Source organism: Xenopus laevis, chromosome 8S, assembly GCF_017654675.1.
Source record: "Xenopus laevis strain J_2021 chromosome 8S, Xenopus_laevis_v10.1, whole genome shotgun sequence".
Taxonomy (NCBI): Eukaryota; Metazoa; Chordata; class Amphibia; order Anura; family Pipidae; genus Xenopus; species Xenopus laevis.
In genome coordinates this window covers 40,414,351-40,437,868 of record NC_054386.1, presented here as the reverse complement: position 1 = coordinate 40,437,868, position 23,518 = coordinate 40,414,351, and the positions used below count along the sequence as shown (strand labels likewise).

The 23,518-nt window shown below is 40.4% G+C and overlaps 1 protein-coding gene across 1 annotated transcript; it reads right to left on the bottom strand.

Annotated features, from left to right (window-relative positions):
- Nucleotides 1-12,429: 12,429 nt before the first annotated feature.
- On the bottom strand, nt 12,430-19,231 carry hspa5.S (heat shock protein family A (Hsp70) member 5 S homeolog). The gene is made up of 9 exons (NM_001086595.1): nt 19,174-19,231; nt 17,295-17,471; nt 15,867-16,098; nt 15,642-15,776; nt 15,423-15,535; nt 14,733-15,123; nt 14,386-14,623; nt 13,526-13,693; nt 12,430-13,349 (listed from the first exon to the last, which is right to left on the bottom strand). Exons 2-9 carry the CDS (start codon nt 17,420-17,422, stop codon nt 12,787-12,789), a joined length of 1,968 nt encoding a protein of 655 aa, NP_001080064.1. The 5' UTR covers nt 17,423-17,471; nt 19,174-19,231; the 3' UTR covers nt 12,430-12,786.
- Between the last annotated feature and the right edge of the window lie 4,287 nt (nt 19,232-23,518).

Here is a 23,518-nt window from a genome sequence, read left to right as displayed (position 1 = left end):
ATTATTTTAGAATTTCATTGGCTATCAAGCCAAGTATGACTGACAAAGTACTTGCAAAGTGCAAAAGTGTAAACAATTTGAAATGTTTTTGCATTTTGTACCCTGCCTTCTACAAGAAATGTTGCAGGTCTCTGCAATCCGAAACGGAGTTCAAACACTTGCATATACCAAATAAATGTTGGCTGCGTTCAGCTGCACTGTTAGGGGGAGATGAGTAGATGTCCCCCTTAACTCCTAATTCAGTGTGCACAGCAGATTTTTGGGCAAAAATGCATACTGGTGACCAGCTGATTCCTTACTGACGAGCACACAAATTCAGAAGAGAAAGACAGCAGAATGGATTTTTTCCACTGGCATTTATATGCCAGCACAGATAGCCACCAGTGTGCCATTGGCCTAAAAGGAAGAATCACTTGTGGATGCCAAGTTGTTAGGCATACTTCAGCGATTGTAGCCCCTTACTATAGACCACAGGCTAACAGGTGCTCGTCTTCTTCCAGGAATACATCGACCCAGGGTACATTTCTTCTCAGCGTCATACACTTCAGGTTTCCCAGTATCCCCTTTGCTGCACTGAGCAGACATGCGGAACTGAAACACTTTCAAATACTTTGATTTCTGTACTGTGCCAGAACAGAAGCAAAGGATGTTAGGGCACCAGAAGACTAAAGAACCAGAGACCGTTGATTTCCTGGAACGTATACAGTGAATACTGGTGGTCATTTCACTTTGTATTGTACAGGTATGGGATCCATTATCCGGAAACCCGTTATCCATAAAGATCCCAATTACGGAAAGGCTGTCTCCCATAGACATTTTATCCAGATAATCCGAAAAATTCCTTTCTCCCTGTAGTAATAAAACAGTACCTTGTACTTGATCCAAACTAAAATATAATGAATCCTTATTGGAAGCTGAACCAGCCTATTGGGCTTATTTAATAATTATGGAAAGATCCATTATACGAAAAGCCTTAAGTCCCACACATTCTGGATAACAGGTCCCATACCCATATATGAAAGGCACAGATTAGTTACAAATATTGACCAATGCAGAAGGGATATGCCTCACTATAGTGTGCTATAGGGAGCAAGAGCCCCTGAGAGGTTTCTGTGCCTCAGCGTGTAACAACTATACAGCAAACAATAACATATTAGCAACTCCTAGCAACCCCCTGATGCCCTGGAAGTTGTGGTTCAGAAAACACTGAATAAAAACTGCTTATAGTTGACATAGGGTGTCATCTTAATTTCCTAATACCTTGTGCCCCGTCCCGTACATGTATAGCACCAAAAAATAATAACGAATAATTAGTGATTGGCAAATTTCTCCAGTTTCGATTCGCTGAAAAATTAGCGAATTTCCTGCAAAATGGGCGTCAGAAATGTCACTGGCGTCGGAATTGTAGCCGACGAAAACTTGTTGACGAATTTTCGTGGCAATTTTGCAAATTTATTTGCCGACGGCAAAACACAGAAATTTGCAGCGAATTCACCCCTCACTACGAATAATTTGAACTGGGTTTTTTTTACCTATTATAAATGTAACTGTATCAGAGCTGCAGAGAAATCCTCCCTACTCCATTGGTAGGCTGAAATGAATGGTGGGCATGTACTTTCAGTCTTCTACAGGAAGTGATAATATAAATTTACAATTATATTTTGGAAAATCAGATAGTATTTGTGCTCCTTGTCTACTTAAGTCCAACCCCAGGACCTGATGTCAAAAAAGGGAAATAACTTGTTGGCTCTCCATCTCCAAGGCAGAATTCGATACAGTGGGCACGTAGGAGATGGTGGACACTTTTCACATATACATTAACCAATGCTATTGATTAAATAGAGTATTACTCATGTATTTGACCAGCACAGCTCATTCCTTCTCAGATCCCAGATAATGTGACGGTCCCACCAGCCAAGAGTCTCACAATTATGTATACGTTAAATAAAAATATAGTCAAATTAATATATTTTTACAAAATGTTTGGATTGTATTGGTTAATTTTCTAGTTTAATCATATTCTTATCCTACTGTTTGCACTAGTGAAACATTTGATATATATATAAGCCTTCTTCATACACTGCACCCATATATGACAGGTACACTAGAAATACTGACCCATGCAATGTTTATACCATGCCATTAAGTTACTGATATTAATGAACCAATCCTATCCTAGATAGTAATTCAGTGCACTGCACATACAACTAATCCATCCTACCATCCCAACTTCATGTAATTATCTTCTACAACATATTCCTAGATAGTAATTCAGTACAATGGTGCCAATGTTACTATACCTTTATCAAACTTTGTTTAGTGGACTTATGTTATGCTCCTTACTCTGCTACTCAATATATACAATCACACTGGTTGTATTTTGCTGTTCAAGTGGCTCAACAAATCCCTGTGCATTTATGACACAAAGGACTCATCATTAGTGCTCACAGCTGATAATGTCATAAAATATATATTTTATGCAGTAATGGAGTGGGAAAATATTTGTACTTTCACATATGATTGTTTTAGCTCTGCACTAATTTTACTTCTGAATACGATACTCAATAATAATTATTTTTATACTCATTTCTCTGTGTAACAGCTGCATGCATTTCTGGTGATGGAGTGTGTGAGCAAAACAAGCCTTTACCATATGATAACAGCTAAAAAGAAACTGGAGATGGAGACCGTAATGTAAGTAACTTACAAACGAATGGTTCAGAAACACATATTAGACAGATGTCAGTTACAAAAAGCTGAAAGGTGCATCATGTTTAGTCTATTGGTTAGTTACAAAATATCTACTTTGGTCAAGAGAACAACAAGCAAATCCAGAGTAAAGTGCCTCCATTAATCATTAAATAGTGAGTAATAGGAATAAATCCAAATTATTAGGATCCTAGATGTGTGTTACTCAGATGTATACAGATGTATTCAACATAGGGTCCGTAGGCTTTCAGTCCCTTCCACTTTACTAAAACCAGATAGGTATTTTCCACAAGTCACAAGCCCCCAAACTTCTCTGTTTTAAACAAGCTTCTAAAGTTAAGTTTCTATATAATAAAAATCTAATGCTGTCTTCACTTAACAAAGACATTTTTTATCAGGTTTATCAGTTACAATTTTGGAGATTTTAAGGCTGGCCACACATACAGTACAGATTTCATCAGGTAGCTTGGCCTGTTGTAACCAAACTGCAAGACCATCTTATCATAAAAATATGATGGTTAATTTATTTGTTAATATTTTTCAACAGCTTCTGTTCAGCGGAACTGGTAGTAGGCCTTCAGTTCCTTCACTCAAGAGGGATTGTGCATCGGTAAGTAAGACTTATCTTTATAATTTCTGGTTATTTCCTAGAGAACAAATAAAACAAGGGAGGTAGTTTCTTACTATCACCAGGTATATTCCTTCAATAAATATACATTGTTATCCAGTTAAACTTCCCTCTATATAATGCTTCTTGTTTATGGCAGTTTTGTCATGTTTGTAAACAGCCTTTGAATCAAGACAGTATATAATATTTTCTTCTTTCTTGCCTTTTTGCTACTTTTTCCGTTTCCTGTGTTCCCTTCCATCTCACATCACCCTTTACTTTCCTGCCCTATATTATTAACCATTCTCTTCCAGAGATCTGAATCTGGAGAATATTTTAGTCAATTAAGATGGCCACATCAAGATCCTGGATTTTGGATTAGCGGCACAGGACATTTTTGAGGACAAGAAGCTCACGGTAAAGTGTGGATCAATCCTTTACATGGCACCAGAGGTGAGAAATTAAGTTTTAATGTAGCAACTAACAAACAGTATTAAACGTGTGTGTGATGTAGGAACATATTGTAGTCAATGTCGATTCTGGGGTTGCTGTTGTCTGAGGCAGCAGGCCAATTGCCACCCTCCTCCTGCTCCGTGCTTAAAAATTAGCATGGGAGCAGGTCAAAGGGGGGGGGGCAGCATCACTAGTGCATTGCATTGAGCGCAATAGTGCTCTCTTCACTAGTGGAGACGAGTTTCTGGGTTAAAACCCGGAAATTTGGCTCAAAGTTACAAGAGGCGGCTTTTTTCTGCCCCTTGTAACTGGCCACTCGCTGCAGCCTGAGGCAAGGTTCTCACCTTGCTCATGGCAGGAGCGGCCCTGATTACAGTGATTAATAGTAAATGATTTGACCTTTCTTTTGTAGATGCTATTAAGGAAGCCATATGGTGCTGAAGTTGACTGGTGGGCGTTTGGCATTATCCTGTCTGAACTGGCCACTAGAAGATCTCCATTCCTCTGCGGATGGACCCTGGAAAGTATAATTAATCAAGTGACCAGTGGAAAGCCCTACTATCCAGCTGGGTTTAGTACAGAAGCCAGAAAACTCCCGGATGAGGTGGGTAAAAGCACATATACTGTACAGCAAAGTTTTACAGGACAGCTAAAGCTAAAGCAAAGCAATCTCTATAAATAGGAGTGAATTTATAAATGGCTAATAAATTTGCTTTTAACAAACTACATAAGTGTGCTTTCCTTACGAAAGAGTTTATTTTAGTAGTTTGAACATTGACAAGGAAGGTGCATTTCTACCAGAGTTTTGTGGGTATTTAAGATTATTTGTAATTTGTGCTCACTTTTCAATTTTTCAATTTAAGTTTTTGATGTGCAGTGGTCAGGCCTATCTGGTTGATACAGCTTCAGAATTCAGAAAGGATGGTAAATCGTACACAGACAAAATAGAAATACCTTAACTAGAAAATAATTTAATCATTAAATAAACTCAATAAGCTGGTTTAGCTTCCAATAATCATTTATTATAGCTTAGTTGGGATCAAGTACAAGCAACTATTTTATTATTACAGAGAAAAAGGAAATCATTTTCAAAGAGTTGGATTATTTGGATAAAAGTCTATGGGAGACAGCCTTTCCGTAATTTGGAACTTTCTGGATATTGGGTTTCCAGATAACAGATCCTATACCTGTATAAGCACAAATAATAATGATAAAATTGAGGCCTCACAGCCTGTTTTTTGATTGCTGGTGTCTGCAGTACCAGAAAGTTTCCCAGTGGCAAAATAGAATAGAACATGGGAAAGAGGCAAGCAGACCCTGCGGCTGCAGGGGGCCCAGGAGGTATAGGGGCCCCATGAGGCTCTAATTAATGAGCATTTTAAATATATACTGGTAATACAGGACAACGTAAATTTAATTTTCTGTGGGGCCCAGTAACATCTAGTTACACCACTGGAGAGAGGTGTAATGAATCTAATTTGATGTTTTGTCCTTTAGTTGTTCGAGAAGGATCCAGAGAGGTGCCTGGGCATGAAGGGAGACATCAGGAGTCACCCTTTTTATAGTTCTATTGACTGGGCAGAACTGGAAAGCCTCATGATACCATCCCCTTTGAAGCCGGAAGGAGTAAGTACATGACTGGAGCTACCACCCAAGGACAACATTGTTCTATTTCATTTTATGTATAAGATTTTTACTATATTCCGCATATTTAATCTCCCATTTGCATACAGTCAGTTCAAGCACAACTATTGCTATCTATAGTACTAGGTGCCATACGTGCCCCACTGTTGGACAGAAGGGGCTTCTGAACTCTCGACTGTCACTGTTCTATGCTAAAATACTATAGCTAGGCTGTACTATAATATTTTATAGATTTATATACATTTCTGTGGATTATAATTTTGTGGCTGAATGTTTTAGATACAGTATAAATGGGCATAAGAATGTTATTTTACATGAAATATTCTTTCTCTTTTCTGTAGTTTTCTGCTAAGGATTTCAGTGAAAACTATACAGAGCCACTGCCATTCTTGGAGGACTCTGCTTGCAATGCTTCATCTAATCACTCAGTGGTTCTCCAGGAATTCTCGTATGTGAGCTCAAATTGGTAAGCATAAATCTCTGGCCCCGACATTGGCTCCCACCTAAGCCTTTTGACATGTGCCTTAGCCTTAAAAATCAATCCACTGTTCTGTTCCTTAGCACTGGTCACCCTGCTTCCAGCCAACAATCTCAGGCCCTGACTCTGACTCCTAGAATGAAATCCCAGCCTCTCTCTCCATCCCACATCATCAGCCAAGGCCTTTACATTAGCTCTCACATCTGCTCCAAAAATACGCTCCCTGCCTTTGGCTCTTAACATTGGCCAACTTTACTTCCAGCCCACCCCACCAGCAGCTTACATCTGTTACATCTATTAGCATCAGCCTACTGCCTCTTAAGCATCAACCATCTACTTTTAGTCTGATTATGACCGCTACTTCTGGCATTAACATTGCCTTTTGCCCAGGTGCATACTGTCAGTTGCTTGCCTCTTGCTCACACAGATGCTTGCAGCCTCCAGCCCATAACATCGGCCCTTTTTCTTTGGCCCAGAACATTGTCCTTTTTCCCCCATCGCATAACATCGGCCCTTCTTCTTGGCCCATACCATTGGTACTTTTAACTTTACCTCTGGCCCACACCATTGGGCCTTTTTCCTTCAGCCCACATCATTTTCCACTGGCCCACACCATCGGCCCTTTTTCCTCCAGCCCACACCATTGGCCCTTTTTCCTCCGGCCCACACCATCGGCGCTTTTTCCTCTGGCCCACACCATCGGCCCTTTTTCCTCCGGCCCACACCATTGGCCTCTTTTCCTCTGGCCCACATCATCGGCCATTTTTCCTCAGGTCCACACCATCAGCCCCTTTTTCTTCCGGCCCACACCATTGGCCCTTTTTCCTCCAGCCCACACCATTGGCTCTTTTACCTCCAGCCCACACCATTGGCCCTTTTACCACAAGCCCACACCATTGGCCCTTTTACCTCAAGACCACACCATTGGCCCTTTTACCCCTGGCCCACACCATTGTCCATTTTTCATCCGGCCTATAACATCGCCCATTTTCCTCTGACCCATACATTCTGCCCTTTTCCTCTGACCCACACCATCGCCCCTTTTTCCTCCGGCCCACACCATCGGCCCTTTTTCCTCCAGGCCACACCATCTGCCCTTTTTCCCCTGGCCCACACCATCGTCCATTTTTTATCTGGCCTATAACATCGGCCATTTTCCTCTGACCCTTACATTCTGCCCTTTTCCTCTGACCCATACATTCTGCCCTTTTCCTCTGGCATACAACACTGGCCCTTTTATCTCTGACCAACAAGACTGGCCCTTTTTCTTCCAGCCCACACCATCAACTTTTTTTCCTCTGGCCACTCCATCTGCCCTTTAACACACAATAGGCTCACTGGCCCAAAATATTTGGTCCCTTTTCCTCTGGCCCAAAACATCGGCCTTTTGTCCACCAGGTGACACCTTTTGCCCTTTTTCATCTGGCTCACTCCATCTGCCCTTTAACTCCTGCCCACACCATTGGCCTTTTAACTCCTGCCCACACCATTGGCCCTTAAACTCCTGCTTACACCATCAGCCCTTTAAATCCTGCTCACACCATCAGCCCTTTAAATCCTGCTCACACCATCAGCCCTTTAACTCCTGCCCACACCATCGGCCATTTTACTCCGGTCCACACCATCGGCCCTTTAACTCTGGCCCACACCATTGGCACTTTAACTCTGGCCCACACCATCGGCCCTTTAACTCCGGCCCACACCATTGGCCCTTTAATTCCTGCCTACACCATCGGCAATTTAACTCCCGCCCATGCCACCGGCCCTTTAACTTCAGGCCCAATTTATCGGCCCTTTAACTTCGGCCCACACCATCGGCCCTTTAATTCCTGCCTACACCATCGGCAATTTAACTCCCGCCCATTACACCGGCCCTTTAACTTCAGGCCCAATTTATCGGCCCTTTAACTCCGGCCCACATCATCAGCCCTTTAACTCCGGCCCACACCATTGGCCATTTTACTCCGGTCCACACCATCGGCACTTTAACTCCAAGCTCACACCATCAGCCCTTTAACTCCGACCCACACCATTGTCCATTTTACTCTGGCCAACACCATCGGCCCTTTAACTTCAGCCCACACCATCGGGTCTTTAATTCAGGCCCACACCACTGGCCCTTTTAACTCCAGGTCCACACCATTGGCCCTTTAACTCTAGCCCAAACCATCGGCCCGTTATCGCCACCCCACACCATAGGCAAACATAATAATTTCCTGCCTTTAACCTAAACCATCAGCCACTAACCACTGACCTTCTCCCCTGCCTTTCAACATCATCCCTTGCCTTCTGCCCATATATTCTTCTCACAGCATAGGTGTATTGATCCTGGGAGTAATTCCGATTGCCGTTAAGGAGTCAGGAAGGAATTTTTCCCTTTTCTTAAGCAAAATGGCTCAAAGCTTCGAATAGGTTTTTGCCTTCCTCAGGATCAAACAACCAGTGAGGGTTCATAGATAGGGTAAACTATCCATCTGCAACTTCCAACGAAAGGTTATAACACCATCAGCCCTTTAACTCCTGCCCACACCATCGGCCCTTTAACTCTGGCCCACACCATCGGCCCTTTAACTCCGGCCCACACCATTGGCCCTTTAATTCCTGCCTACACCATCGGCAATTTAACTCCCGCCCATGCCACCGGCCCTTTAACTTCAGGCCCAATTTATCAGCCCTTTAACTCCGGCCCACACCATCGGCAATTTAACTCCCGCCCATGACACCGGCCCTTTAACTTCAGGCCCAATTTATCGGCCCTTTAACTCCGGCCCACATCATCAGCCCTTTAACTCTGGCCCACATCATCGGCCCTTTAACTCCAAGCTCACACCATCAGCCCTTTAACTCAGACCCACACCATTGTCCATTTTACTCTGGCCAACACCATCGGGTCTTTTATTCAGGCCCACACCATTGGCCCTTTAACTCTAGCCCAACCCATCGGCCCGTTATCGCCACCCCACACCATAGGCAAACATAATAATTTCCTGCCTTGAACCCAAACCATCAGCCACTAACCACTGACCTTCTCCCCTGCCTTTCACCATCATCCCTTGCCTTCTGCCCATATATTCTTCTCACAGCATAGGTGTATTGATCCTGGGAGTAATTCCGATTGCCGTTAAGGAGTCAGGAAGGAATTTTTCCCTTTTCTTAAGCAAAATGGCTCAAAGCTTCGAATAGGTTTTTGCCTTCGCTCGGGATCAAACAACCAGTGAGGGTTCATAGATAGGGTAAACTATCCATCTGCAACTTCCAACAAAAGGTTATAACAGGTTTTTCCTTTCCCAAACTCTGCCATAAAACTGGCATTGCTATCAGGAAGCAAGCAGCTGCAGATGGTCCTGAGCCTACCATTTTTTTTTACCAATAAAGCTGTGATTTCACAGATTAACCCTAAAGATGTTGTGTGTGTCATTATTCTTTGTAAGAGACTGCAAGATCAGCATGTATGATGAAACTCTAAAAAATTACAAAATAATTAATGTATCCAATATAATGCACTTTATTATTAAAAGGAAACAAAGAACCAGAGTGCACAACTATGGTGATAAATATACTATAATACTATTATTTTGAATGCTTGGGACCTGAGGTTTAACAGTAAAAGTGTTTTTACAAGGTACAGATTTATCAATATAAAGAAGAAATTTTGAATTATTGGTTTAAAATGGACTCTGATGGGATTCCAGTACTCTGAAGCCTGTTGTATATTGGGTTTCCAGATAGGAGATCTAATGCCCTTCCTTAAGCCTAAATTGCATAAACCTATATGGGTGGAATAAAGGCTTCTTGGGTTTATTTCATATTCAAATATTTTTAAGACAAGGTATGGTGATTAAAATTACTGAAAAAAAATATCTAATAAAAAACACCAATGTCTGTATATAATAGGTTGGGCACATCCCTTTTGAAGGTAAATTTGGTAGGCACAAAGATGACATGTCAACACACATCCTTGGAAATTCCTTTTCAAATGTTGCAAACTGTGTGTACTACAGACATATAACAGTTACTGCCCGAAATCCACTGCAGTCTCTCATGGAGTGGATTAAAACGTCTTTCTTTATTTCATCATATTAAAAGCGTATAGTGACATGCTACATCATGTGTGTACTACAGGTATGGCACCTGTAATCTAGAATGCTCAGGATCTTTCTGTAATTTGGATCTTCATACCTAAAGTCTACCAGAAAATAATTCAAACATTAAATAAATTTAATAGGCTGGTTTTGCTTTCAATAAGGATTAATGATATCTTTGTTTGGATTAAGTACAAGGTGCAGTGTTATTTCAGAGAAAAAGGAAATCATTTTAAAAAGTTTGGATTATTTCAATAAAATGGAGTCTATGGGAGACAGCCAGGATTATGCCAACAAACATATTCCTGTATTTCAGAACAAAAAGCTGGTCCAGACCCTCTAGGATCATATTTGTAACTTCTAAATTCCTATAATAAACAGCCTTCCCTTACTATATAAATAAATAAAACTTGTTGCACAAAAACACAGTAGCACAACACTAAAACTTTGCTTTCACTGGGGATGTATGGGTACGAGCATGGGCGATCCTGTACATTTTGCAGCCCCCCACGGCACTCACCTTTCAGCACCAGAGGGGGTCGGGCGGTCCGCATCGCGCTGGAGGGGGTCGTGGGCAGTCCAGTCGCTAGTGCACTAGAAGAGCCGTTGCCACCAGGGGGGTGCTGCCGCCTGAGGCGAGTGACTCAACTTGCTTCATTGGTGGAGCACCCCTGGGTACGGGCTCAAATGTTGGGGGGGGGGTGGCAGTGCAGGTGGCTATTCCACTTCTAGCAATAGAATGGCCAAAATCTCCCCCTGTATGTTCCCAAAAACCATTGTAAAATGGTGGAACATTTCAGGGGATGTAAATTTGAGGTTTCACTAAATAAGCAAATGTGTGATCCTCACCCACTGAAGTTAAACAGACCAAAAGGCTGGTTGCTAAAATATTGTTTGGCCGAACACTGCAACTGCATCTGGATATCTTCAGAACATCTGCCATTTACTTCTACATGAACTCTGCAGGTCTGAGTTGGAGTCATTTTTTTATTTGGACTTCAACACGTTCGGAGTTTAATTATGAAAAATGTGAGTTTTTTTTAAATGAAAAAAGTTTCAGAAAAAAAAAATGGACTTTAACAACCACGTTAAAGGGGATGTTCACCTTTGAATTAACTTTTAGTAGGTTATAGAATGACCAATTCAAAGCAAATTTTCAATTGGTCTTCATTAATTAATTTTTTAATTTGCCTTCTTCTGACAGTATCCAGCTTTTAAATGGGGGGTCACTGACCCCATCTAAAAATAAATGCTCGGTAAGACTGCAAATGTAGTCAGTGTTACTTTTTATTACTCATCTTTCTATTCGGGCCCTCTCCTATTCATATACCAGTCTTTTATTCAAATCAATGCATGGTTGCTAAGGTAATTTGCACCATAGCGACCAAATTACCAATATTACAAACTGGAGAGCTGCTGAATAAAAAGCTAAATAACTGAAAACCACAAATAAAAACCAATTGCAGATTGTCTCAGAATGTCTGTCATACTAAAAGTTAACTTAAAGATGAACAACCCCTTCAACATTCATTTAATAGTTACACACCAACTTAATCCTGATTCGGTGCAGCCCTCCTTTATGAATTTTTATTTCAGAAATTCAACTTTTTCACATGCAACAGTTAAATGGTACCTAAGATGTCAACCATCATAGGTATTTGGTCCAAATTGAAGTGTATGGGACTATAAAATCAATAACAATTTAAAGGGCATTCAGTGCCTGAGCTAGATAGGGCCTATAGTCTAGTGATGGTGGCCTGAAAAAGTTAGTCAGAAACCCATTTCTCCAAATAGTTGCCACCTTTTCTGAAAAGAAATGCTGGCCTTCCTATATTTGTATCTATAAAATATACATTTCCAATTAATAATGTTTGTGCCAGTCCAGTAAATTACATGTCCAGGGAGAAAACGTATTGTTGCTTCTTGTATGGTCAATTTCATTTTCTCATATTCAAGGCTTAAGTGTTTGCTTCCAGGCCAGTTTATCAGCAACAGGTCATTTAAGGCTTGGTTTATGGTCAACTAGTTTCTCACCAGATAACAGTTACCAAGAAAGATTGATCAATACCTGCACTAAAGCAAAAACAGCAAGAAATGCTGCAGGGGTTACATTTTCGGTTTCTTACAGCTATCAATATGGCCTGATTGGACAACCCCTATACATTTCAGCTGGGGATAGCCTGGAGTCATGGGCAGGATGGAAGGAAATCTACCCTGTCTGATCTTCCCTATAACTGGGATTCTGCAACCCCCCCCCAAGTTTTGTTGTGGTTTTTTGTAGGTACACAATTTCAAGTGCATTTCCCCAGATTTCGTCTGTTCTACAATTACCCCTGCCAGTACAAGGTAATGGAAACCATAGCAAGTTTTCAGTCAGCTCATATCTCATAAAAATGCTAATAGTTTGGTGCAATGTGTGGAAAACTTTAAGTATTCACTTTACACAAAACAATAAGTTAATTATCAAACATTTATTATGGTCAATGGTGGTAGAAAAAGTTCTACTTAGAATGCAGGACCATTTTGCAAATAAATAAGACATCTTAGAGCAACTTTGAAACAAAGCTTAACCCAACCCTTCCATAATACCAGGCCCACCTCCCTCCCCGGGCAAACAGTTGAACAAAAATAATGATCTGGGTGAGAAGACTGCTAATAAAAAGCAGTAGAGCCATTGCGGCTTAACATGTCTCCACCAGGAGGTGAAGAATCCACATGTATTTTAAGTTTTTCCCCCAATATTTTCTCTCAACACAAAAAAGTTCTGAGTTCAGTATTTACAATATTATAGCAGCCAGAGGCACATCGATGGCCTACAATTCATCCTTCTCAGTCTCCTCGGCACCTTCTGGAGGGGGTGCACCAGCTCCACCATATAGTTTGCCTACAATTGGTTGAACAATTTCTTCCAATTCCTTCTTTTTGGCCTTGAAGTCTTCAATATCAGCATCCTGGTGGCTTTCTAACCATTCGATCTTTTCTTCTACAGCCTTCTCAATGGTCTCCTTGTCTTCTGAAGAAAGTTTTCCTCCAAGCTTCTCCTTATCACCTATCTGGTTCTTTAATGAGTAGGCATAGCTCTCCAATTCATTCCGAGTGTCAATACGCTCCTTCAACTTTTTGTCCTCTTCTGCAAATTTCTCTGCATCAGTTACCATCCTCTCGATTTCCTCAGGTGTTAGACGGTTCTGATCGTTTGTAATGGTAATCTTGTTCTTGTTGCCAGTGCCCTTGTCCTCTGCAGTAACACGCAGAATACCATTCACATCGATTTCAAAAGTGACCTCAATCTGAGGAACTCCTCGGGGTGCAGGGGGAATTCCAGTCAAGTCAAAAGTGCCCAGGAGATGGTTATCCTTGGTCAGTGGACGCTCACCTGTAAAAACACAAAACACATTATAGCACGTTTAGTCACAACAGTTTTTTTTTTTTAATAAAAGGTGCAAGTTTTGCTATAGGTCTAATATACAATAGAAACTAAATCAGACAGCATTTTTGGTCAACTGTAACAGTACCACTAGGGTAGGATATAAAAATATTAAAACATCTTACCTTCATAAACTTTGATAGTGACAGTGGGCTGGTTGTCAGAAGCGGTAGAGAAGATCTGTGACTTTTTGGTGGGTACAACAGTGTTTCTGGGAATGAGTTTTGTCATGACACCTCCGACAGTCTCAATACCAAGAGTAAGAGGGCACACATCAAGGAGAACCAAGTCACCTAAAAAGCGGAATACAGAAAAGTTAGAAGTTAAGTTGACATCTATAGTTAATATAGGTATGGGTATATAGAATTTTAATTAAAAGTAGGGAGGGGTGTGTGTATGGATGCTGGGTTTTCATTTGGAGGGGTTGAACTTGATGGACTTTGTCTTTTTTCAACCCAATTTAACTATGTAACTATGTAACTATACATCATTCATAAAAAAAAAAAAAAAAAATAATAAAAAAAAAGGAGGCATTGCTTTTTTAAAGAATACTAAAGATTTTTTAGTAATATAATGACAAGCATCAGAAAGTTATTGTATGCCCATGGATATATAATTTATCAAATAGGGCAATTAAAGCGGCTAACCCAGTTTCAACTCACAGAGAGGATCCAAGACACTTTAGTAGTCAACACTGAAACTTACATTAGAAGTGTGTATTTTAAGTCTGTGCAAGAACACATGCTTAAGCTAATGCCAGGCAGGTTTCAATTAAAGTTGGAGATTCAGGCCCTGGTCAGTGATCCAATACGGTCTGTACAAGTCTGCTCAATAAACAGAACTTGTCATGCCACTTTACCAGAATCCATTACCAGAATGGATTCTATTGTCAAATTATATGAAGATTGCTCAGGTTCTAGGCTTCACTTTGAGGCTCAAAAGCTTGGGAGAGGGAAAGATGTGCACAACCATAAATTTTACTCACCAGTATCCTGGTCACCAGAAAGTACTCCAGCTTGAACAGCTGCACCATATGCAACAGCCTCATCGGGATTGATACCACGGGAAGGCTCCTTGCCATTGAAGAATTCTTTCACCAATTGCTGGATTTTTGGGATACGAGTAGAGCCACCAACAAGCACAATTTCATCAATGTCAGATTTTTTTAGGTCAGCATCATCAAGGACTTTCTGTACTGGCTTCATAGTGGAACGGAAAAGGTCCTAGAAGAGGCATAAGAGTCATATTAGTTTTATAGCTTACTACAAGCCAAGACAGCAGTCAGCCAATTAATTCATGCCTTGGGACAGGCGCTTAATTCAGGAGACTTACCATATTCAACTCTTCAAACTTGGCTCTTGTCAGAGTTTCAGAGAAATCTTCTCCTTCAAAGAAAGACTCAATCTCAATTCTAGATTGATGCTGGGCTGACAATGCCCTCTTGGCTTTCTCCACCTCTCTGCGAAGTTTCTGTACAGCTCTGTTATCCTTTCTGACATCCTTGCCAGTTTTCTTCTTGTACAGCTTGATGAAATGCTCCATTACTCTCTGGTCAAAGTCTTCACCACCAAGATGGGTATCTCCATTTGTAGCCACCACTTCAAATACGCCATTATCAATTGTAAGTAGGGAAACATCAAAAGTACCACCACCCAAGTCAAACACAAGGATGTTCTTCTCTCCTTCTCTTTTGTCCAGACCATAAGCAATAGCTGCAGCAGTTCTGCAAAACAAGTTATTTTAATTAAAAAAAAATAAATAAAAAAAAACAAAGAAATTTACAAGGACATGTCATCACTACACATCCACTCAAAATTGTAGTGGATGTTTTAGCCTACCCCCACAAAAAAAGTTTAATGGGGACAGAGGGTTTAATCAATAAACCTAATCTTGATAGAGGTTCCCCGATTAGAACTTGGCCAAAAAAGTATGGTCACTTATGAAAGTTACTTCTTTATTAGAGGTCCCCTTATGTGCCTCTGTTAGATGTTACGCATGCTTGGTATACTTTCTGAAACTTACGGTTCATTGATGATCCTCATAACATTCAGCCCAGCAATAACTCCTGCATCCTTGGTGGCTTGACGCTGTGCATCATTGAAATAAGCAGGTACAGTTACAACAGCATGAGTAACCTAGAAAGAAAAACAAGTTTATGATCAACTTGAACTAACTAAATTATTTGCATGCAGAGCATTTAAGGTTAGATTTCATTAAAAGAATAGTCCATTGGCTAACTACCTTTTTGCCCAAGTAAGCCTCTGCAGTTTCCTTCATCTTAACCAGCACCATAGCAGAAATCTCTTCTGGGGCAAATGTTTTCATCTGATCTCCAATATTGACTTGAATGTAAGGCTTTGTTTTCTTCTCAATGACCTGCAAAAGGAAGCAAGAGTTTTCAGACTATTCAGTTACAAATATCACTCATCAGGTTGCTCCCAATTAACCTTTATTTATACAACTTACCTTAAAAGGCAGGTACTTTATGTCCTGCTGAACTGAGGGGTCATTCCATGTACGACCAATCAGACGCTTGGCATCGAACACAGTGTTCTCAGGATTAGATGTAAGTTGGTTTTTTGCAGCATCTCCAATGAGACGCTCACCTTCTGGGGTGAATGCCACATAAGAGGGTGTGATACGGTTACCCTGGTCATTGGCAATAATTTCTACACGCCCGTTTTTAAACACTCCAACACTAAGGTAGGGGAAAAAAAAAATATATACAAGTAATAGAACAGATCTGCATAAATACATAGCTTCCATAAAATGTTTATATGTAGGAAATATAGCTAAATACTCTTAAGATGTATGATTGCACATCCTTTTCACATACAAGAGCTACTGTGCAAAATACTTCCTCCTGTGTTCTCATTACGTGACATTGAATATTTTTAACAACATATTTTAATTTATTTGCAGTACGTGTTCCCCATCCTATTATTAAATTATAATGATGTACATTGCAGAGTATACAGCGCTAGACATACAGATGCTTTAAAGCCACATTGTACTTGCAAAGACAAAAGCAAATTGGATATCAATATAAAGCAGTGCTATCCAGCTGAAGGTCTGAAGAACAGTGCATTTATAGCCTCCACACTGCCTGGTGGGTCCAAAGACTAAATTGAATAACATTTTGTAATATATAGAAGAAATTTGCTAGAGTGTCCAGAACAGGTCCTGTTCTAAAATATTTCAGAACAGAGGAAAGTTCTTGTGTGTGTCATACCCAGTTGAGGTAATTAAAGGGGAATTATCGCAAAAATACTAAATTTAATTTAAGCTTTAGCATACCGAAATAAAAAAAAAAAACAAAAAAAAAAAAACAACTTTATAAATACAATTAAAAATTCTGTATTATTTCTGAAATCACCACATTTATCTTCACTATTCCTCTCACATCTGTTTCTCTTCATTCTGTTTTCATGCAGGAGGTAGGTGTCTGCTATTCATGGACAGTTAGATTTAATATATTTATAGGGGGCTCCTTCTGCCTAGAAGATGTATTAGAGCTCACTCAATTAAAAATGGCCAGAAATCCTGTCTCTACATGCAAATTGTGCAAAACAGTTTTTTTTGTGGATTTTGTTTGCACTGGAATCAGCTATATAAAGAAGCTCTAACACATCTGCTAGAAAAGGGAGCCCCCATACAAGATATATTGGATCTAACGGTCAATTAATATCTGACACCCAACTGCTGCATGAAGACAGAATGAAGATAAACAGATGCTGAGAGAGGGATAGTGAAGATTATTTTAGAAACAATGCAGAATATTTAATTGATTGTATTTACAAAGTTTGTTATGCTGAAGCTTATATTACATTTTCATTTTTGCAATAGTTCCCCATTAAAAATTAAACACATTTTGGTTCTATGAGAATCACTTACCAGGAGTATGTTGTGCCCAAATCAATTCCAACCACAGTCCCAACATCTTCTTTCTTGTCATCATCATCAGCAGCAAATACGCTGGCAGACACCAGCAACACCAAGGCAAACAGCTTCATGGTCACCATGAGATTTGTTTGTCACAACTAGATATGAAATTAAAAGGTGTGCACCACACTATAAAAAAAAAAAAAAAAAATTAAATATATATAAAACATGTTTCTAATCATGTAGTGTAAGAAATTAAGCACAGCAACCATGCTATCACTCCATTCTGGCAGTAAACCAGTTAACAGCTTGGATCTAGCAGGCTACATGACAGATAATAGAAGGCTGAGCTATAGATGGGAGGTGCCTTTAAAGAGAGCCCTTCTCAGTAGCCAATGGGGAAACACATTGATTCCGACATGGGCGGTGGAAAAGAACATTCTAGAGGCAGCACTCTGGCCATTTTTCAGCAGACAAGCTGCCGCATGTCCCAACATGCACACAAAATTAAATTGCCTCCAACTAATTCAATATTTTTTTGCGCTAAAACTTAATATACATATAGAAAGGACTTTAGATGGCCTATAGGAGCTAAAAACATAGGGAAAGGGGGATGGGGGGAGAAGCTTCAGCATGAATTCCAGTAATTATAGTTCCAAAATCAGAGCATAAATAAGGATATATCTCAATTTGAGGTGCCAGCATTAAGTATTTAAAACAAGATTCAAACTATTCCTCCATCCAGTTACAAAAATAAAATTATACAGGTATGGGATCAGTTATCCAGAAACCCGTTAACCAAAAAGTGCCGAATTGCAGAAAAATCCCATCTCCCATAGACTCCATTATAATAAAATAATCCAAATTTTTAAAAAGGATTTCCTTTTTCTCTGTAATAATAAAACAGCACCTTGTACTTGATCCCAACTAAGATATAATTAATCTATATTGGAATCAACAATCAGCTTATTGAGTTTTATTTTAGGTTTATAGGATTTTCTAGTAGACAAGGTATACAGATCCAAATTATGTAAAGTTCCATTATCGGGAAAAAGAAACCCCAGGTCCCACGCATTCTGGATAATGGGTCCCGTACCTGTATAAACATCTATAAAGGTAATTTACAAAGCCTTGGATACCTGTACTATAATTCATTGACAGATCTTGACCAAAGCTCCTTTCAGTGGAGGTCCCAGTTAAATTGGATGGCTACCAGCTATTTCAATGCTAAGTCAATGATAAAAGTATCATTCGCTATGGTTCTAATTTAGTGCTTTGATCTCATTCCAGGTGCCAAGACAAAGAATGTATTTGCCCTATCCAAACAGATACATACAGGGGTGAGGAGGGATAGTCATGAACCCCCCCCCCCCACCCAAAAAAAATAAAAGTTGAACCGATTATCCTCCTGTTATTAATATACAATGTGCTGTGCCTTCAGTCAGTTATATAGGTATAGCTGGGTGACACAACTATGACCAATTGAAAAGGAAGAGCATGGGCATCTAGTAGCCCCCTCCAAACAGATGTCCTTAGACTACAACTCCCAGCATCCCCTAACAACCAAAATAAAGGCAGCGTATCCCTAGATCTCACAAGTATCGCACACTCGCAAATGTCACTCCCTCCCCTTCTTTACAAAGGAATTGGACAATATGGAATAAGAGACAAAGGCCATAAGCAAAGTTTGACTTATAGAATAGCAGATACAGGTTTCTACAACTCCAGCCATTCTCCGTGCAACGTTGGCTGAGCATGCTGGGAGTTGTAGTGCGCTAACAACCAGAGAGCTACCTGCCACATTAGACCCTACATAAACAGCTACACTAGCAACGATATTACATTAGCAAGAACCCCCAGCACATGCCTTGCCATCACCCGTCCTACTCACCGGAACAAGGCCACGAAGAAAACCGCTAAGGTTTCTAATGACTCTTCTTTTTCTCTTTCATCCACAGGGGCTGTCACTGACGCACCACGCGCTGGTTTCTCTTTATATATTCTCCCGGCCGGCCAAAGTCGTGGAGCGTGCTGATTGGCTGCAGAGCCGCGCGTTGGACTGCGTTGATTGGCTCTTTGCTCATAAGCTGTCCGCAGCGGATTCGCACACGTCGATGTGACGCCAGCCCCCCGCCCTTAATTGTAAGCTCCCAATTCCTCCGGTTTTTTGTGTGTGAAAAAAACTGGATCAATCAGCAGCCGGATAGTGGCGTCTAGCTAGCTTTCGATTGGCTGTTAATGCTGTCTGGCGGAGAATGAGAACTCCCGCCCTGTGCGGTATCATTCTGGAAGATTTAAGTCTCCCTTGTATTTCGTCAGAATGTCGTCAGATTGCGCCCTGTAATTACAGGAAATACAAATTATGCCTTATACAAGTGACATATATAGATATATATATATATATAGATATATATATATATATAGATATATATATATATATATAGATATATATAGATATATATATATATATAGATATATATATATTTGTAGCCCATATATATTAGTGGGTGAGGAATTGTACCTTACCTGTCAGTGGTTACAGTGACTTGGGAAAAGACAAATGTGGGGCCTCTTGTCTGTAGAATCCCCCCATGTGCTCAGTTGACCAATTGAAACTGCTGGAGTCCTGGCCTCAATTCAGCTTGGCACCTTTGATAAAGATTAGAGTTTTGTAACAGGTTTCTGAAGGGTGGCAATGCTATCAATTTATCAAAAGGGAAAGAATACAGTTTGCCATAGGAGTGTACCACAGTTCCTTTGTATGGCATTCTGAGCACAGCTCACCCTTAAATGGAATCATTTTGAAATTTTTATTTGCAAATTTTCTTGACCACGCCCATTTTTTGGACCACATCCCTTACTTACCAAGTTCATTTTACAAAATTTGGCAGGTTATGAAAGTTTGAACATATTTCTGTGGTTTATTTTCAGTTATTAGTTTTGCTAATGAAGGTGAATTGTCCATTAAGCTGTGAGTGTAACTTCTCCCAAGAGACCTGTTATCTTATATTGTTACAATTACTTATACCAGAGACATACAGAAAAACTCTGACTGCGGGGTCCGGAGCACTTGATTGATCATTTGGTCAGGAAACACTGTGGTGCGCAACTAGGGTTGCCAACTTTTAAAAAAATCTTCACTGGCAGGTGGAGAGGGTGGGGTTAAAAGGGCGGGTTGTGACGCTAAAGGGGCGGGCCATGGTGTCAAAGGGGGGCGGAGCCAAATGTACACATTTGGCAAGAAGCCCAGGAAAAAAGGTTAGTTTTGAGCAGGCTGGGGGCAGGCCACGGACTTTTTTAGGTGTATTACAAATTTACCGGCAGCTACATTGCCGGTAAATTTGTAATACCGGCCCGGCCTTGGCTGGTGATTTACCGGCTAGGCCGGTAAAATACCGGCCGGGTGGCAACACTATGCGCAACAGAGGTTATTGCGGCCTAACACTGGACAGTTCTTAGCCCGCGTTCCCCCCATGCACAGCTCCCCAATACAGCACGGATCGCCAGACTATCGCGGAACCCTGTATACATATATATTAATATTGAAGGGCATCGGGAGCAACTTTGGTGCTGTAATATTGACTTCATACTATCACACTCCCAGCACGGCGCATAGGCCATATTATCCCAGAAAGAGGCGTGACTTGGATAAAGCATCAACAAAGTGGTGCGAACTGGATTAAGGTACAGAAACTTCATGTACTTTGTGCAGGCCGAAACGCTTAGCTGTTAAATCATACTACCTACATAAATTTCACCTCATAATACGTGACTGTTACCCTCTCTAACATAGCACCTGCTATAGTGACCTACGGAAATATACAGGCCTCACGCGGCAAATAGAAGGTTCAAGTTAGCACGGATAACAGGGCACCCTTTGATTAATATTACCAGTGGAAGAAACAACGATCAGGCTCTGCCCTATATGTTTCTTTGCTACAAAGTTCATGGGGAGACTGTGACACGGTATCAAAGAATGGGACATAGTTGGTGGCATATGTAACCTCAGGGGCTAAGCCCTGCAACTTTCTTACAGACAGGTACAGCGAGCTATAAGGTTGGTAAATAAGAGATACAATGACTGGAGGTCGTACTAAACACACCCAAAACGACTTAACCTCATATGTGAAGAGAGATACAAGGCAGCAGGGAGATACTACCAATCCAGCGATGGAGTCATCCAAATGAGGAGAGGCCTCGTTGCAAGCTTCACAGACACATGCTCTCTGCCTAACAAAATCAGATTTAACAGAAGGACTTGATACTCTATTTCTCAAGATGCAGTCTTTTCTCCAGGTTGAATTGCAGAAAACAGTAACAGATTTAACAAAGGAAATTACTTCCATAGGCACAAGGGTCAATGACTTGGACACTGATCATGATGCCTTAATAATGGAACAAAGCACATTGAAGTCTGAAATGACTGCTCTGCATTATACAATAGAATCTATGGAATCGCACATTGAAGACTTAGAGAATCGTTCTAGACGTAACAATGTACGAATTCGCAATGTCCCAGAATCTCTGCTAGATATCATAGTGCAGTTGTAATAGATCGCACAACCATATCTATTTTTCAGGATCTTGCTCCAATTACTCTACAAAAAAGAAGAGAACTTCATCACGTTACTGCCATATTGAGACAAGTAGGAGTGAGGTATAGATTGGGTTTTCCATTTCGTTTAACAGCCCAATACAAGGGACAAACATGCTCCATCACCAAACCATCAGACGGGTCTCTGTTACTTGCCAAATTGGGCCTACAAAACTATGATGGGACACAAAAATCTTCAAGTCAATCATCCTTACCTCTAAAACCTCAATGGTCTACAGTAACCAAGTCTACTTCTAATGCTTTGGGTTCCCCTAAGTGCTGACCGAATTTACCTGTTTAAGCTTTACAATTTTTCAGTGCTGGATGCCATTGGGGGCCCGAGTTCCATGGCTATTTTCCCATGCCTAATCAGATTGAGGCCGTAAATCCGAATTCGGACGGACAAATTTTGTTCAAGTTATTATTATTTGCTTATTTACGTGGTAGTAATGTTATACTAACCCTTGTTCTTGCCAGAATTGTTCTCCCAGTACTACAAGAGAGAAAAATATTTTTCTGATGTTATGGTTCAAGCATGCATATGAAGTTGTTATACTGCCAGGTTGTATAATTAATACGGTCAAATGGTTTGTTTTACAAGTTATATACTTTGTATTATCAATTCTCAGATCTCAGTCATTGCAGCAATTATTATTGATTTTAATGGATGTTCAAAACAGACCTGATGTAAGGTGTCATATCCATATTGTTATAGATACTCTTTTACTAATACAATGGCTGAACTAACTATAATTTCTCACAATGTTAGAGGATTAAATTCTCCTACTAGCAGCCAAATATTATCGTAGTCTTAAAGCGGATATTATCGCACATCAGGAAATACACCTTGCAGATGGTTCCCCATTTCCGTATTTACATAAGCAATATTCGCAAGTTTATTATACTACTTTTCACTCTGTTGCTTTTTGTATAAAATCAGCCCTAGGGTTTCAAGTGACTAAAGTAGTAAAGGATCCTAATAGCCAATACATTATATTACAAGGTACATTATTGGGTAAATCATACACATTAGCGAATGTTTATGCTCCTTCTGAAGGCCAGAAGGTTTGTTTTCTAGCCTTATTTAGTCAGATAGATAAATTGGCTCATGGAGTGTATATACTGTATTAATGAGAGATTTTAACATGGTAATGTCTACCACTTTAGATAAAACACCATCATCTAGAATATATACCCATAAACCCCCAGCAACATTTACTAAACTCCTTAAATCTTTAGCTTTAGTAGATGCCTGGCGTTCACTACATCCCTCAATAAGGAATTATACTTTCTTTTCTTATCCACATCAAGGTTATTCCCGCATAGACTACATTTTTTTTTTTTAAAGGTTAATTTTTATTGAATTTTAACAACATAAAATCAGAAAGAAGAAAAGCAAGTAAGAAGAAAAGAAGGGAAAAGTGGGGAGAAGAGGTATGGCTGAAAAAGCAACTATCAATGGTTGGTCAAGGTGGCTGGCGAGTCGAGCCAAGGGTTCCAAATATTCTCAAACTTCTTTGGGCATCCTCGTGCCAAGTACGTAAGCTTGTACAGTTCCAGTTGCGAATTAACCAGTCCAATCCATCTACTCAGAGATGGTGGCGATGGGCCCATCCAGTGCAGGGCAATGACTTTCTTTGCG